General features: G+C 37.1%; 2 protein-coding genes across 2 annotated transcripts; both read right to left on the bottom strand.

The window, feature by feature from the left end:
- Positions 1-1,692: 1,692 nt before the first annotated feature.
- LOC122201307 (olfactory receptor 5D13-like) lies at positions 1,693-2,664 on the bottom strand. The gene has a single exon (XM_042907191.1). It carries the CDS (start codon positions 2,662-2,664, stop codon positions 1,693-1,695), a length of 972 nt encoding a protein of 323 aa, XP_042763125.1.
- Positions 2,665-9,709: 7,045 nt separating this feature from the next.
- On the bottom strand, positions 9,710-10,652 carry LOC122201306 (olfactory receptor 5D13-like). The gene is given in 2 exon segments (XM_042907190.1): positions 9,710-10,619; positions 10,621-10,652. Coding segments are annotated over 2 exon segments (942 nt in total).
- Positions 10,653-16,578: the final 5,926 nt, after the last annotated feature.

Genomic DNA, 16,578 nt, shown 5'->3' with positions numbered 1-16,578 from the left:
AACCTTCAGTAGTAGCCAATGATTTATTATCTTTTTTTCTTTTTTAGTATCTAAATTAAAAATTTTAAACTTAAACATATCTGATGTCTTTTTGAAAAAAAATCTTTTTTAGTGTTTATTTTTGAGAGAGAGAGACAGAAAAAGACAGAGAGAGAGAGAGAGAGAGAGAGAGAGAGAGCAAGAGTGGGGGGAGGGGCAGGGAGAGAGAAAGACACAGAATCTGAAGCAGGCTCCAGGCTCTGAGCCTTCAGCCCAGAGCCCGATGCGGGGCTTGAACTCACGGACCGCGAGATCGTGACCTGAGCTGAAGTCGGACGCTTAACCGATTGAGCCACCCAGGTGCCCCTCATATAAAATACTTTTAACTTGATACTCCATCATCATGTTTCACATCACTTCCAATACTATAATAAAAGTACAAAAAGCCCTTGGAAGAAGGAACAAAGAATTTGCCGGGTCTTAGAAATAGTGCCTCTCTGCTTATTACTAATTCTTCCATATTTACATTCCTAATCAGCCACCACTTTGTAGAATTCCTCCATGACCCTAATGATGCATGAAACAAAGGCAGAAGGAACTGGCAAAGGAACTAAATTTCTTTATAACCTGCAGCCCATTGACAAATACTTGAGGCAGCCAGAGCAAAATGTTCCTCAGGGAACTGCCTACTGTCTTAATGCTAATGCTTTGCTAGAGGGGAAAACAACCTTAGCGTGACAATAGCCAGGCCTCTTCTTTGGCATCTGAAAATCTCACTGGAAACTTCCCTTGGACTTTACCTCTTCCCAACTCCATAGTATATTACTAGTCTCTCCTTGTGGTCCTGGGGTAGCTCTTCCTGCCCACGGGTTCTGTCCCGTGCTTTAATAAAATCACCTTTTTGCACCAAAGACGTCTTCAAGAATTCTTTCTTGGCCATCAGCTTAGGATCCTGGGAAACCCCGCCCCCATCACCACCAAAAAAACCAACCACCAACCAACCAACCAACCAACAAATAAACAAACATCTCATCACCTAACATTCCCAATGTTTAAATGGAATTGAAAAATGATTTACCATGCCAGCATGGTAATCCAAGAGATTTGAATTTTATGGTCTGCTCTTTACTGTTAGATAAGTTTCTCAGAGTTGCTGCAGTAAGTTACCACAAATGTGGTGGCTTAAACCAGGGCCATGCATTTCCACATAGTTCTCAAGACCAGTAGCCTGAAATCAAGGTGCTGGCAGGGTCATGCTCTCTCTGAAGATGCTAGGGGAGAAGCCTTCCTTGCATCCTCCTAGAGCCCCCTACTCAGTATCAGCAGAGCACTAGTCTTCACAAAGACCTCTCCGTGTGTTCTTTTTCTGTCTCTTATAAGGACACACTCATTGGATTTAGGGCCCACCCTCATCCAGGGCGATCTCATCTCAATCTTCACCTTTATTACATCTGTAAAGATCCTGTTTTCAAATAAGGTCATATTCTGAGCTTCTGGATGGACTTGGATATTTGGGGGGACACTATTCAACCCACAACACTATGTTTCTTCACCTGTTGCTCATAGTTCTTTTACAAAACATTGAAGTGACCAGAAATCAATGATCAAATAACTGGTTTATTACAACAGTAGATTTCAAAATGTGGTGAATTGACTAAATACTTTGAACTGTCACCTCTACTAGAAGCATTGAGTAATTCTCCGTATAATAAATCAAATCTCTTTTGAAAATGCACACCTTTGACAAAATTGCATTGAGTGATTAATTAATTTCCTGACACTCTCCTTCACATCTTTGTTTCTGAGGCTATAGATTAGAGGGTTCAGCATGGGGATCACCACGGTATAAAATAAAGAACCTACTTTGATTATGAGCCATGAGTTTTTGGAGTTGGGTACACAGTAAAGGAACAGGACAGTCCCGTGGAAGATGGTGATGGCAGTCAGGTGGGAGGCACAAGTGGAGAAGGCTTTTTGGCGCCCACCAGCAGAAGGCATTTTTATGACAGTGACAAAAATAAAAATATAAGTAGTGAGGATGATTACCAGGCTGCTCACCTCATTGAACATGGCGATGGCAAAACAAAGCACTTGGCTGATGTAGGTGTCAGAGCAGGACACAGAGACAATGACAGAGTGCTCGCAGACAAAATTATTTATGATGTTAGAGCCACAGAAGGACAATGTCAGGAGAAAATAGGTGAGTGTCAGGGAAGAGACTATACCCCATGAGTAGGGCCCTGCCACTAACGATGCACACAGCTTTTGGGACATGACAGCTTTGTAGAGTAGAGGGTTACAAACTGCCACAAAGCGGTCATAGGCCATCACTGCCAACATGAATGTTTCTGACACTGCAAATATACAAGCCAAGAGGAATTGCACTATGCAGCCTATGAAAGAGATGGTTCTGTCTTCCACAACCAAGTTTTCCAACAGTTTGGGGGTAACTGTAGTGGAGTAACAGAAGTCGACAAAGGACAAGTGGCTCAGGAAAAAGTACATGGGGGTGTGGAGTTGGGGACTGACCCTGATGATCATGATCATGCCCAGGTTCCCCACCACAGTGACGGTGTAGACGGTCAGGAATAGCAGGAACAAGGGAATCTGCAGATCCGGATATTCTGAGAAGCCCAAGAGGGTGAATGTGGCTCCAGTACTGTGGTTTCCTTCCAGGAGCAACATGCTTGTGGTTGGAGAAGAATCTGAAATAATACTAAAAACAGTAGCAATGATCATCGTGATCACGCATTTCTATTGCACTTATCACGTGGCAGGCATTGTGCTAAAACCTTAAAATGCATTGATTGAAATCTTCAAATAGCACTGTGAATCGTAAAACAAGGAGCTTCATATTTTACTTAAGGATGGGGAGGCATATATAAGTTAAGGAACTCGTTTGAGATCGCACAGCTTACCAGTGATGAGCTCGGTTTTGAAATTGATCCTGAGTGGAAGAACTCCAATTAAATTTAGGGAACAGACAGAAAACTACACCACATTGTTGTAGACCACATGTATTTTTCACAGTTCCATCATTCTGAAGATCTGCCCTTTTTCAGGGGGTTAATATAACAATGCAGCTAAATGTAGCACTCAAATTTATAAAGCAAGGATCAGATGTAAAACATTAGAGGCGATAATACTTCAATAGTTATGATGTTCAACCCCAGGCTCAGGGAAGGCAGCATTTATAAGGCACCGCAAGAATTTCCATGTTTTGAAAAAAATATGTGGATGTGGACAGAACATAGCCCCACATATCTTCAAGCTTTCCACTGATTCTATCCAAATGCTACAATAATTACTTCAGTGTTCCAAAAACAATGCAGGAACCTGGTAAAATAATAAAGTCGCACTTGTGACATGTTTTCCCCCCACTTCTGTGTTTTCTTTCCTACTTAACTATTTTCTCACTTAGTGTCACTAATGCTTTCCTTTTTTTTTAAGTTTATTATTTATTTATTTTTTTTTACTTTGAGAGAGAGCATGAGGGGAGGGGCAGAGGAAAAGGGAGAGAGAGAATCCCAAGCAGGTTTTGCACTGTCAGCGTAGAGCCCAACATGGGACTAGGTCTCACCAATAGTGAGATCATGACCTGAGCTGAAGTCAAGAGCTGGACGCTTAACTGACTGAGCCACCCAGGTGTCCCTTGCTGCTTTCAACAATACTCATCTAGATCCCTTAATTATTATCTTTTTAACTTTCTATTATTTTTAATCTGATAACTTTACTAGGCATGTATGATATTAAATACTCATAGAATATCTAAATTAAATTAAAAACGACATGTTTTGCTCAAGCTTCTCAAGCTAGACATTACAGCAATAAGCAGCAATGGTTACATTATGACCCGGAAAATTTCTGGTGGGGCCATTTGTTTTGATTAACGTTATATATGTGATTATCTTGTTCTGAGTTATGCCATCTTTGTTTACTTGTACCTGTTATTTTGAGAAAGCAGAAGCATTTTTGTTCACAAGCAGTCCTTAGCCACAGAAGTATCTTTAACCATTTAACAGTATTTTTTTGTTTTTTTTGAAACAATAAGTTAGCCAGTAACAGGCACATGTCTAAAATATTCAGGTTAATTAAAATATATTAGCATGAATCTCATAAACAAAGACATCATTTTAGTTTTGTCTGACCAGGTCAAGGTAGAAAGAAACTATTATTTCCCTCATAGCTAAATGCTGGTTTTTGATATTCAACAACATGTGCTTTCTATGTGCAGAGAAGGAATGGGTGGGAAAGGGACAAAAGCTAATGACAGTCCAGCATAATGAAAGAAGCCCGTGCTTGGGAACCTAGATTTGAATTCAATTTCAGGCTTTGTCACTTACTCTGTGATCTTTGATGAATTAAATTTTCTGAACCTCAGTTTTGTCAGCAATAATGACATGATGATACATGTTGCATACGTGTATCAACATTATTTTAGCGAATGATGTTAACGTACTTAGCACTGAGTCTGAAAATTGTGGAATCCAGTAGGTATGGGCTTCCACACCCTCACTGTTTAAAAAAAAATTCTTAGTGCTATCACTAATTAATATTATTTTAAAGCCCTTGTATTATTTTTTTTTAAATCTAAGAAATAGGTCAAGGGCCAAAGTGGGCAGCCGCAGATAGGTGGGTACATCTGGGATGCCACAGGGAAGCCCAGGTCTCTTTCCTGAATCTCCACTTGACCCTGATCATCTGAATTTTCCAGTTACTGTCTTTCAATAAATTCCCTGTGTTTTCCCCTTTGCTTTCTCATTATTATCTGATTCTTTCTTGTCCTCTCTTTATAATATCAGGTTGGCACCCATGGAGACTTGGCAAAGTGCAATCATTACCCAGCTGGATTATAGTAGCTTAAACACAGCTAGCTTCCCTGGAGTGCTTCTAGCTTGCACTGGAAGAACATCAAATTCTTCTTCCCTTGATTACTGTGGCTATTAGGACAGCCTTTAGCTCTGACAACTTGGATTTCTTCCTATTGACTAATTTATCAAATCAAAATTTCTATGCTCAATTCCACCTAAGGCCTGACCCGAGCCATTTCCCAACATCTTACCTCCTTTAATGCCAATATCCATGGCTGATCATCAACACGTGCTCATTTGTTCTATGGTTTATGTGATTTTTCTTTCCTTTGACCTGAAATACTCTCTTTTTCTCCTGTGTGTTGATGCAGCACTTGCATTACATGAAAACTACTATCACAAAGAAACCTTCCCTTTTCACTCCAGCAGTATTTTCTACATTCTTGCTGTACTTACGGACATTATTCTCAGGAGATCAAAATGTCATGATCTGTTGCGTTCACTACGACTTTATACATGTTATTCTTATCTCCTATCTATAGGACTTTGAGATGTCGAGGACAGTCTCAGTTTTTACAATATTCTTTTGAAATGTTCAGTGTGATTCTACTATGCTAGGAGCATGGTAGCTCTTCTCGAAGTAAAAATTGGGATGATACCCTAGCGAAGGGGGAAGAAATCACAGCTCATCAGCGGGAGCTGTTAGAAAGACCGACTTCAGAGACATTATGTCATTTAGACCAGCAAAGAGTATTCCCTGTCTCAAAGGCTGCAGGTCCCCCATATAAATGAAAGATTACACAAAATAGATCAGCCAGCCTGATACCAACTCACCTGAAGATCCTGTGCTATTATTAACAGTCTCCAAGGAAGTTCCAACTCAGAATTCAAACATTATTAAACATATTAAGTCGTTGGTAAATATTGCAGGAGTAGAGAATAAATTTTAATTAGTGTGACAGGATTATATTTCTTAGTATCCAGAGAAACTCAGAGAAAGGGGAGAGAGAAAGAGAGAGAGAATCTGACTCCTAGGACCGAAATGTAGGGTTTATGTATGCTTCCATGACCTCAGAGATTTAGACCCTAGAGAATTAGTACTCAACTTTTATTTTTACATCACAAACTCAGAAATGAGATTGCGTGCTAGCTTGTGTGGCGTTTTACAAGAATGCAATTTCTTCTAAATCACTGGAGACAATGTCACCAAGTCTACAGCATGAATTTCTTTTAAAAATGTAATTATAGAAAATATACAAACTGACTTGGAAAATATGGTAACTACAGTAAACAAAGGTAAGGATAAATCAGCCAATATGCAACCATTCAGAGATAACCGTTATTAACATTCACTGTATGATTTTTCTCTTTTTCTATGCAAAATATATTTGTTGTGAGATGTATAAACAACAGAACTTGGATTCTGGATTTTTCATTTAACATAAAATAATCATTTTTGTCCTTGGAAATATTGATTTGCTTCATTGAGATAAATGTGTGTGTGTGTGTGTGTGTGTGTGTGTGTTTCAAATATGGGCAATCTATTCTTCCAAGTTTGTACTAATACAGTTGAATATTATAATCTTTTTGTGTCCATACGTTTTTAAAAATGACTAAGTATTTTGGTTTTTTTAATTTTTTTAAGTTTATTTATTTATTTATTTATTTATTTATTTATTTTGAGAGAGAGAGAAAGAGCTGGAGCAGGAGTCAGGGAGAGGCACAGAGAGAGAGGCAGAGAGGGAATTCAAGCAGTCTGCACACAGTCAGTGCAGAGCCTGAGGCAGGGCTTGATCTCATCACTGCGAGATCATGACCTGAGCCAAAATCACGTTGGATGCTTAACCAACTGAGCCACCTACTCACCTGACAAATGTATTTTGGAAGCATGTTTAACTCTCTAAAAACAATGGGTTCCAACCAATCCATTGGTTCTACTTTACCTGAATACCACCCAATTAGATCCATTCAACACTCTCCCTGGGCCCCTGAAAACCTATCTCTTACCCTACTCTTGCAGGGACCCTAACACAACAGAGGCTATTTATCACAAGGAATAGAAACATTTGTGGTAAGTGACATGAATCCCAGAGGTCTGCATTGTCATTCTCACACTGGGGTAGGCATCAGTTCCGCTCTGCCTCTGCTCCCCACCACTACACCTCTGCACACTGGAAATGTGAATTCTTTCTGATTTCCTTTCACAATTAGAAAGGTAAATAATACATTTGCCAAATCAATGTTTGCGTGTTGTGTGCCTTAAGCCATATTCATCTGACTGAGGCTACTATTTGGTTGAGTTTTCCATGGTCTATGGTTATTCTCCAAGATCCATCTGGTTGCCTCTTGCTTGAAGAACTCTTCATATGACTTCTTTTACTGGCAGTCACCAGCTGTTCCTTCACATTCACATTTTTTGCTGGTTCGGGGAACAAGCTGAGGAGATTTGGCCCTTGCAGAGGGTCAATACTGAGAAAATAATCTAGCAGTGCTTTGTGGAGACACAGGAAATTTATTTGATAAAGTTGTCTAAAAATTTAGTGATGGGAGTGCCTGGGTGGCTCAGTTGGTTACACGTCCAACTCTTGATTTTGGCTCAAGTCACGATATCATGGTTCGTTAGATGGAGCCCCGTGTCTGGCTGGCTCTGCCATGAACAATATGGATCCTGCTTGGGATTTTCTCTCTCTCTCCGTCTCTGCCCTTCTCCCCATCTCTCTCTCAAAGTAAATAAACATTTTTAAATGTTTAAAAAAAGAATTTACTGGTAAATTGAAAAGTAAAGAAATCCTAAACTCTGTAATCTTTCCCTACAGAGCCTTTGTTATGTTCTAGGTTGCTGTGGGAGGCTGGGTATGTGAACCAGAGAGACAGACTGAAATGTCCTACGGAAATGTCATGGTGTTTAAGAAAAAAATATCTCACAAGAGAATTGAGACCTTGCTCAAAGGCTTGACCATCTCTCCCCTCTCACAGTATTTGTCTGGCTATTAAGCTGCAGAAGAGAAAGTTAAACTCCAACACGAGAAGGACAGAACACAAACACTACACATTTTAAGATCTGAGGGAGCTACATAGGAGCTAGGTCTCTCTCAAAAGCCAGCTACGCTGAAGGAACAGGGATGGATCATGGGATGATTTTAATGGTTTCTTTCCTATTCTCGGAGAACCTCTCTTCCCCCTCTTATATCAGCAAGACTTCTATGACTTCTATGACTTTTATGACAAATCATTCTTCTAATCTGCCTCTGTTTAGAGCCAAGAGTACTTCATTTCTTGTCCTCACCAAACATTTACTCATGGATACAGCATCTGTCTTTTCTCAGAATTCATAACAATTTGAAAACCATTCTTCCATAAACAAGTGTCACCCTTACCTCAAATCTCAAAAGGACAATTACATGACAGGACAATTATACCTCATCGGTACAGTTTTCAAAGTCTGGGTAACATAGATGCTATAAGATTACCAAAGGCACAATGCAAAAGATTTAAGTATATTAACAAGTTTATATAGTAGCATATTTTATTTATTTACGTAAATTTAAGTTTCTCTATGTTAAACTGACAAAAACTTGAAATATCTTTCCTGCCAACTCTTGTTTATCCTTGATAGGTTTATAGAAAGAGCTCTTCATGAAAGACAAACTACTCCTTCTAGAAAAATCACTTTTTAAAGGAAAGAAGTCAAAAAAAGTTTATAAAAGGCAAAAATATCCCTCACACACTATTTTTCCTATTCTTTTCCATTTCCTATATTATTGCATGTACTAGAGAGAACAATTTTTTCTTCAGTTAAAATAAATAAGTCGGATTTCGTATCTTATGGATGAATACTGAAAAAGAGAATTGTTGAGGCCCATGGGAAGTGTTCACATAACTTCAGAAGACACAGCTAAACTGTTCCCAAAGTCATTTTATGTTTTACCCCCATCAGAAATGTGTGAGCAATCTGCTTGCTCCACATTTTCACCAGTACATGGTATTTCAGTTTTATTTATTTTAGCCATTCTGATGTGCAGCAGTATCTCAGTGTTAATAAGAATTTCACTGATTAATAATACTTAGTATCTTTTCATGTGCGTAACGATTATTCATTTATGTCAAGTGTCTGCTTAAATATTTCACCTTTTACTAGATCCTTTGTCTTCTTGTCTTGAGTATAAAGAGCTTTCTTTCATATGTTCTACAAACAAATCCTTTGTCAAACATGTGCACGTGCATACATGTGGCAAAGATGTATATATAGCAAATATTTATTCATAGCCTGTGGCTTACTTCTTAACAGTGTCTTTTACCACCAAGGAACGTTTGCAACAGATTTTAATGTTGGTGAAGTTCTTTTCATCAGTTTTTTGAGGATCCATCCTATTTGTGTCTTATCTTTAAGTGACCAGATATGCTTGGGTCCCTTTAAAGTTTCATGAGTAAAAGTCAGCATCTGCCGTTCAATACAACAAATAGCAAAAGGTTGGCTTCTGTAAAAGGTACAGTGAGCTGACACACCCTGCCAAAGCCGTCCTGGAACATGAGCCACCTGATTGTGATTCGAGGGAATCATTCTCTACCTGCACATATTTGATGAACTGGTGATTAGTTTTATTTTGGAAACATACATATGAAATCATACTACATGATAAAATAGTTTAAAATAACTTACAAACATTGCAAAAATATTACGATCCAAGAGTTTTATTTATTTATTTGTTTAAGTTTTGGTTTACATGTCTGGAGATATTTCCCTAAAAATGAATGTGTACAAAATCAATCATCATAAAATGCCCTGCCATAAATATATTCGCTGAAACATATTAATTGCAAAATGATTTGAATCATCAACCGCATGACAAAGGTTGAACAATCTCTAGCATAGTAAAACAGTTTGTTTTTTCAGGAATAAAATCATGAATCTAACAAGATTATATTGAGGGACAAAGCGATTTTGCAACAACTAATCTCAATGTGTCCTTCACATCTTTGTTTCTAAGGCTGTAGATTAAGGGGTTCCGCATGGGAATCACTACTGTGTAAAACACAGATGCCACTTTAACTCTGAGCCAAGAAGTTTTAGGATTAGGGATACAGTAGAGGAAAAGGATGATCCCATGGAACATGGTGATGGCTGTCAGGTGGGAGGCACAGGTGGAGAAGGTTTTCCGGCACCCATTTGCAGAAGACATCCTCATAACAGTGACAAAAATGAGGGTATAGGACATCAGAATAACCATCAAGCTGCTCACCTCATCGAATATGGCAGTAATAAAACAGTGCATCTGGCTGATATAAGGGTCCAAACAGGAGACAGAAACAATTACAGAGTGGTCACAGATAAAATTATTTATGATGTTAGACTCACAATAGGATAATGCAAGGAGAAAATATGTGAGTGTCAGGGAACACACTATACCCCATGAGTATGACCCAGCCACCAGCGGAGCACAGAGCTTTGGAGACATAATAGCAAGATAGAGCAAGGGGTTACAGACCGCCACACAACGGTCATAGGCCATTGCTGCTAACATAAAAGCTTCTGTTACTCCAAATATGCAAGCAAAGCAGAACTGCATAATGCAACCGGAGAAAGATACGGTTCTGTCTTCCACAATCAAGTTCTCCAACAATTTAGGTGTCACTATGGTGGAATAACAGAAATCTACAAAGGACAAGTGACTAAGGAAAAAGTGCATGATCGTGTGGAATTTCAGATTGATCTTGATGATTATAATCATGCCCATGTTGCCCACCGCAGTGGCCATATAGGTAGACAAGAAAACCAGGTAGAGTGGAACCTGGAGGGCTGGGTATTCCGAAAAACCCAAAAGAATAAAAGGGTATGATACTTTGATTTCCTTCAGATAACATCACGATTCCTGTTGATTGAAAAGTTATTTCTAAAAGTAGACCTGAATGGAAAGGAGAAACAGAAAGAAGAAAGAGGCTTCATATGCCTCTGTGAAGTTGACACAGAACAGTGACTCTCAACGTGTGGTCCCCAAACCAATAGCAGCCGGAGCACCTGAGAAGTTGTTAGGAATGCAAAGTCTCCAACCCCAACACCAGCTTTCTGAATCAAAAACTGGGATGGGGCCTACAATTCCTTTTTTTTTTTTTTAATTTAAATGTTTATTTAAATTTGAGAGAGAGAGACAGAACATGAGCAGGGGAGGGGAGACAGAGAGAGCAGAAAGAGAGGGAGACACAGAATCCAAAGCAGGTTTCAGGCTTTGAGCTGTGAGCACAGAGTCCAAGGTGGGGCTCAAACTCACAAACCGCGAGATCATGACTTGAGCCAAAGTTGGACATTCAACCAACTGAGCCACCCAGGTACCCCGGGCTCACAATTCTTGATTTGACTGGGTCTCCAGGTGATTCTGCTGCCTGCTAAATTATGAGAACTACTAGGCACATTAAAAAGTATATGTATTTATTATTTATATATATATATTTATTATTATATTTTATTATAATATAATTATAAAATATAATATATATAATTATCAAACAATATTTTATATATAATATTATATATATAATTCTATTGTTTAAAATTCAGCCCTCTTAGTATTATTACTATTAGACTGAAATATAAACTTAGGGCACAAAAAGAAATTGTAAGAGCGAGACAGGCAGACAAGAAGCACGGAGTACTTTGTTATGGTCCTAAGAACCATACTAAGGATCAAGATCACTTGGCATTGCAAATGGTGCCCCATAACACTTAGTATTCATTGTTTTTATATATTTAACATTTTCCAGGCATTGTACAGAATTAAATATGCATGGAATTTATGAGTCAGAATAAACCTTAAAATGTATCTAGTCTGTGCCATCTGCCTAATGCTTGAGAATCCATTACAAACTCTTACTCATGAAATAATCATCTGGCTTCCATCAAAGCCTCCACTAAGGTGCATGGCCTACAGGGGTAATTGTGTAGGCCTTTCACTGACATTTTGCTTACCATGTATTATTTTAATTCATTATTAATTTAGATTAACTAAATTTGTTATATATTATAAAATCATAAATATATAATTAAATTGTATATTTTTTGAGAAACAGAAGAAGTATCTTATTTTCACCAACAATAGTTCCATACAAAATATGTCCTGTGTTACAATGGAAAGTACACATTTTCTTAACCAATAGAAGTAAGCCCTCTTCTATGGTGAGGCAAACTTGGGGAAGGTAAGGAAGTTAGAACAGTAAGTCCATAAAATGAATGGTCCCAAGATTTAGACATGAGACTATGACAGAATTAGAAGGGTGATCTGTTCCATCTTCTGAAGTGTCAAGCTCCAGACTCAGCAACATGGCTGCCTATCTTTCCATGTGCCACAAGCAACCCCACACATAGAGCATCCATCAGCAGCAACATTTTTTTTTTCCAACATTAAGAAGGACCAGGCAGATACACTGGAAACATCCATTGTTGTTCAGGCTTTTTTAATAAATGAGTTCCCTTCAACATGTGAAACTATTTGCAAAACCCTGGCTTATTAGGGACATTGTTGCTACTACTGTTCTGGCCTTTTGGCACGCTTCTTAGGTCAATACCAAAAAGTTATTCAGAAAAAGACTTGGTATCCCAACCCTAGCAATTTCAAAGGTTTTGGTGAAAACCAATGGGACCGGATTAGGTTTGTATCCAAACAGAGACCAGGCCTATGGAAATACAAAATCAACAAATACCCCATGATTTTCTGTGTCTTTCCCATTGCTCACTGTTGCTAGTTTCTGTCATACGAAATTTAATTCTCAAAAGCATTCATGCCTCGTGAATGAAAATTAAAAGGTCTCTGACCAGAGAAAGGGGTCCACGTATAATTTTTGGAATAATCTATATGAGCTGGAGCTCCATGTTTTCTTCCTAAATTGAAAGCTACTGAAAAAGAAATGAACTGACCTGACACAAGAAGCTCTTGATTATTTTACTGAGAATTTTTTTTTTTTATGATTAGTGAATCTCAGGCATTTTTCTTCTTAGTAATAAAACATTCTTTACAGTAGCAACAGGCTTGAGGTTTGAAAAACAATGGTAGTATATTTCAATAAGAATAACCAGTCAAAAGGCATTTTATTTCCAGGACCAAAGAAATCTTTGGGAATTCAAAGAAAAAACCAAAAGCTGAATCCACAATCTAAACTCTGCCAAACTCTGGGTCTTATATCTGCCTCCATAACTCTGAAGATATAGATTACAGAGAATTACAATTGGAGTGTTCCTCAGTGCACCACAAATCTTACAGTTAGTTGAAACACCGTCCCTTGGGTCATCGTGGTATATGCATTTTCTCTTAAATCATTGAGGATAATTACATCACCACATCTATTCCACTAATTGCTTTTAAATTCTGAATTATTGAAGTAATATGTATTAACTGAAGAAAACGTTAACTGTTGAGTTTGAAATAAGTAAGGGGAAAAAAGAACAATTGAGAAACAGCTGTTAGGAACTCAACTGCATTTTAAATTCCACAGTAAGTTTGGAGTGGAATACTGCCCCAACGCTACCTTAAGGAAAAAGAAGGCAACCATTATCAGTGAAACAATGCGGGTATCATTTACCCCTTGATATGATGTGATGAGAAAGGGTTCACCTTTCTGACACTCTTACTTCCATAATTCCAGCTTAATATGAAAAGAACCATTATGCAAACTCTTATTTGGAAGCATTCTATGGGATACCTAACCAGTATTCCTTAGGGCTGTCAAAGTCAAGAAAAAAAAATAAAAGAGTAAAAAAACTGTCACAGACCAAAGTAGACTGGGGACACACAGCAGCTGCATGCAGTGTGGTATCCTGGATTGGACCTCAGAAAACGAAGAAGGCATTAACGGGAAAAAATAAGGAACCTATATAAAGTTTAGATTTTAGTGATCATAACATACTAATACTTCTTTTTAAAATGTTCATTTTATTGTGGTAAGAACACTTAATGTGAGATCTACCTTCTTAAGAGGTTTTTAAGTGTGCAACACAGTATCATTGACTACAAATACAATTTTGTACCGCAAATCTCTAGAACGTACTCATCTTTCTTAACTGAAACTTTATAACCACTGATTGGTAACTCCTCTTTTTCCCTTCCCCCAGTCCCCAGCAGCTATCATTCCACTCTTTTATTCTATGAGTTTGATTATTTTAGATAACCTCATATAAGCAGAATTTATTTTTTCTGAGTAGCTTATTTCACTTACATAATGTCCTCAAGGTTTATCCTTGTGGAATTCCCTTTATTTTTAGGGCTGAATTGTCTTCCGCTGTATATTCATACCACATTGTCTTTAACCATTTATCTGTCCATGGACATTTAGGTTGTTTCTGCATCTTGACTATTGCTAATGGTTCTGCAATAGAACACAGAAATGGTAGTAACTCTTTGAAATCTTGATTTCAATTCTTTAGGATAAATAGGATTACTGGATCACACGGTAGTTAAATTTTTAATTTCATGAAGAATCTCCGTAACTATATCCATAGCAACTGCACCATACTGCATCCCCATCAACAGTGCATATGGGTTCCAATTTCTTCATTATCTTCACCAACACTTGTATACACACACACACACACACACACACACACACACAGAGATGTGAGTTGAGTCTTATCATTTTAATTTGTATTTCCCTGATGACTAAGTGACATCGATAATTTTTTTTTCATATACCTATTGGCTATTTTTAATACTTATTTTCAATATTTATGAAAAGAAGAAACTCAAGACTTTATAATATAGATTTAGCCATTTATATTTGCAAATTACAACTATAATTTACAAAGCATCTTTGCATATCATCTCAGTTGTTTCTTGAATAAAAATGGGATTGTCGTGAGATTCTAATGTCTACCTTGTCAGAGAATGTACTTTCATAAAGATAATTGCATTCTGGATATTAATGATCTGGGAGTTATTGTAAGTACTCCAAGCATGTGTTGCTAATTAGAAATAGAAATTGGACCATTCCCCAGATCATTAACTCTCTGTAGTATTTGAAACTCCCTGTACACAATACATCGCAATGGAAAATTTCTGGAAGTCTAAGCTAATTATAAGTAACAGAATAATCAAAATCTGAAAATAGATTGAAAGTTTATAATTTCATGAAACAAGCTAAGGGTATAAAATATGAACATTGTCAGAAATGGTTGAAGTAATTATTGAAGCAGAAGTGATGTATCATATTACAATTCAAAGAAGGCAATAGCAAGTCCTCTAAAATTATGGAATAAAAGAGTGGGATGAATCTCAATGAAATTTTAGTTCATTTTTTATAGATTCAGTATAATCTGTATAATCTGTCTCTCAATGCGGCATACTGATATTTGTAATATAATATATTTACAACCTGAAATACATAGATCAAATATGTAAATATTGAAATGAACTAAATACAAATATACTAATATATATTTGTATCTGTATGTTATCTGTATATATGGGTATTCATATCTCTGTATATAGGCATCTATCAATTAATCTACAAAAAGAGAAAGATAGAAGCAGATACCTTGGTGATTATAACATTGAGAGACCATGCCAACCTTTTTTTAATCATCAATTTCTGCATTAAAGATATTTATGATGAATTACATGAAATGGTCTTCCTTTAGATAATGCATTTTCCTAATGTGATTCAAAAGATAAGTTTAAAAAAAATCTCCCACATGCTTCTGCCTGTCAACCCATTAGTTTTTCTACATGAGGTAAACAGTGCTACCTGTTTCTGTTTGTTTATTTGTTTGTTTTGAATCATCAAGAAACTGCAGTGCATTTAATATGTTCATATGTACAGAGAAATGTATATGCACTCCTAACATAAATGATGCTGAATTAAGACTACTGTGTGGTTCTTGCTCAGTTTTTCTGGAACATTTTATTTTGGTGATGTAGGTATATATAAAAATGAGCTAACATTTTGAATGGCTACATGGTATGTTCTTTTTAAAAAAAAAACACTATCGATGGATAAAGAAGATGTGGTATGTATATACAATGGAGTATTACGTGGCAATCAAAAATAATCAAATCTTGCCATTTGTAACTATGTGGATGGAACTAGAGGGTATGATGCAAAATGAAATTAGTCAGTCAGAGAAAGAAAAATATCATATGACTTCACTCATATGAGAAATTTAAGATACAAAACAGATGAACATAAGGGAAGGGAAGCAAAAATAATATAAAAACAGGGAGGCAGACAAAGCATAAGAGATTTTTAAATATAGAGAACAAACAGAGGTTTACTGGAAGGCTTGTGGGAGGGGAGATGGGATAAATGGGTAAGGGGCATTAAGGAATCTACTCCTGAAATCACTGTTGCATTATGCTAACTAACTTGGATGTAAATTTTAAAAAATTTAATTAATTAAAAAAAGAATAAAAAAAGAAATGCAAAAAAAATTATTTGAGGTAATGAGTTTAAATAGAGAAAAAAAACTTATCATTTTAGTGGGGTGCCTGGGTGGCTCAGTCAGTTGAGCTTCTGACTTTAGCTGAGGTCATAATCTCATGGTTCGTGAGTTTGAGCCCAGCAAGGGGCTTGCTTCTGTCAGCTCAGAGCCCGCTTCAGATCTTCTGTCCCCCTTTCTGTCTGCCCCTCCTCCATTTGCACTCTTTCTCTGGAAAATAAACATTAAAAAAAATACTATCACTTATAAGCCAAACACATATTAATGGGCATTTCAGGTTTTCTAGTCTTTTGCTGTTCTAAATAATACTTTAAAAATATCCGAATGTATACCTCTACTTTGTTTTTCAAAGTATCTCTAGTATAAATTCTC

The sequence above is a fragment of the Panthera leo genome, chromosome D1 (genome assembly GCF_018350215.1).
Source record: "Panthera leo isolate Ple1 chromosome D1, P.leo_Ple1_pat1.1, whole genome shotgun sequence".
Lineage (NCBI taxonomy): Eukaryota > Metazoa > Chordata > Mammalia > Carnivora > Felidae > Panthera > Panthera leo.
Note: the sequence above shows the minus strand (reverse complement) of the source record. Positions and strands in the feature narration are given on the sequence as shown.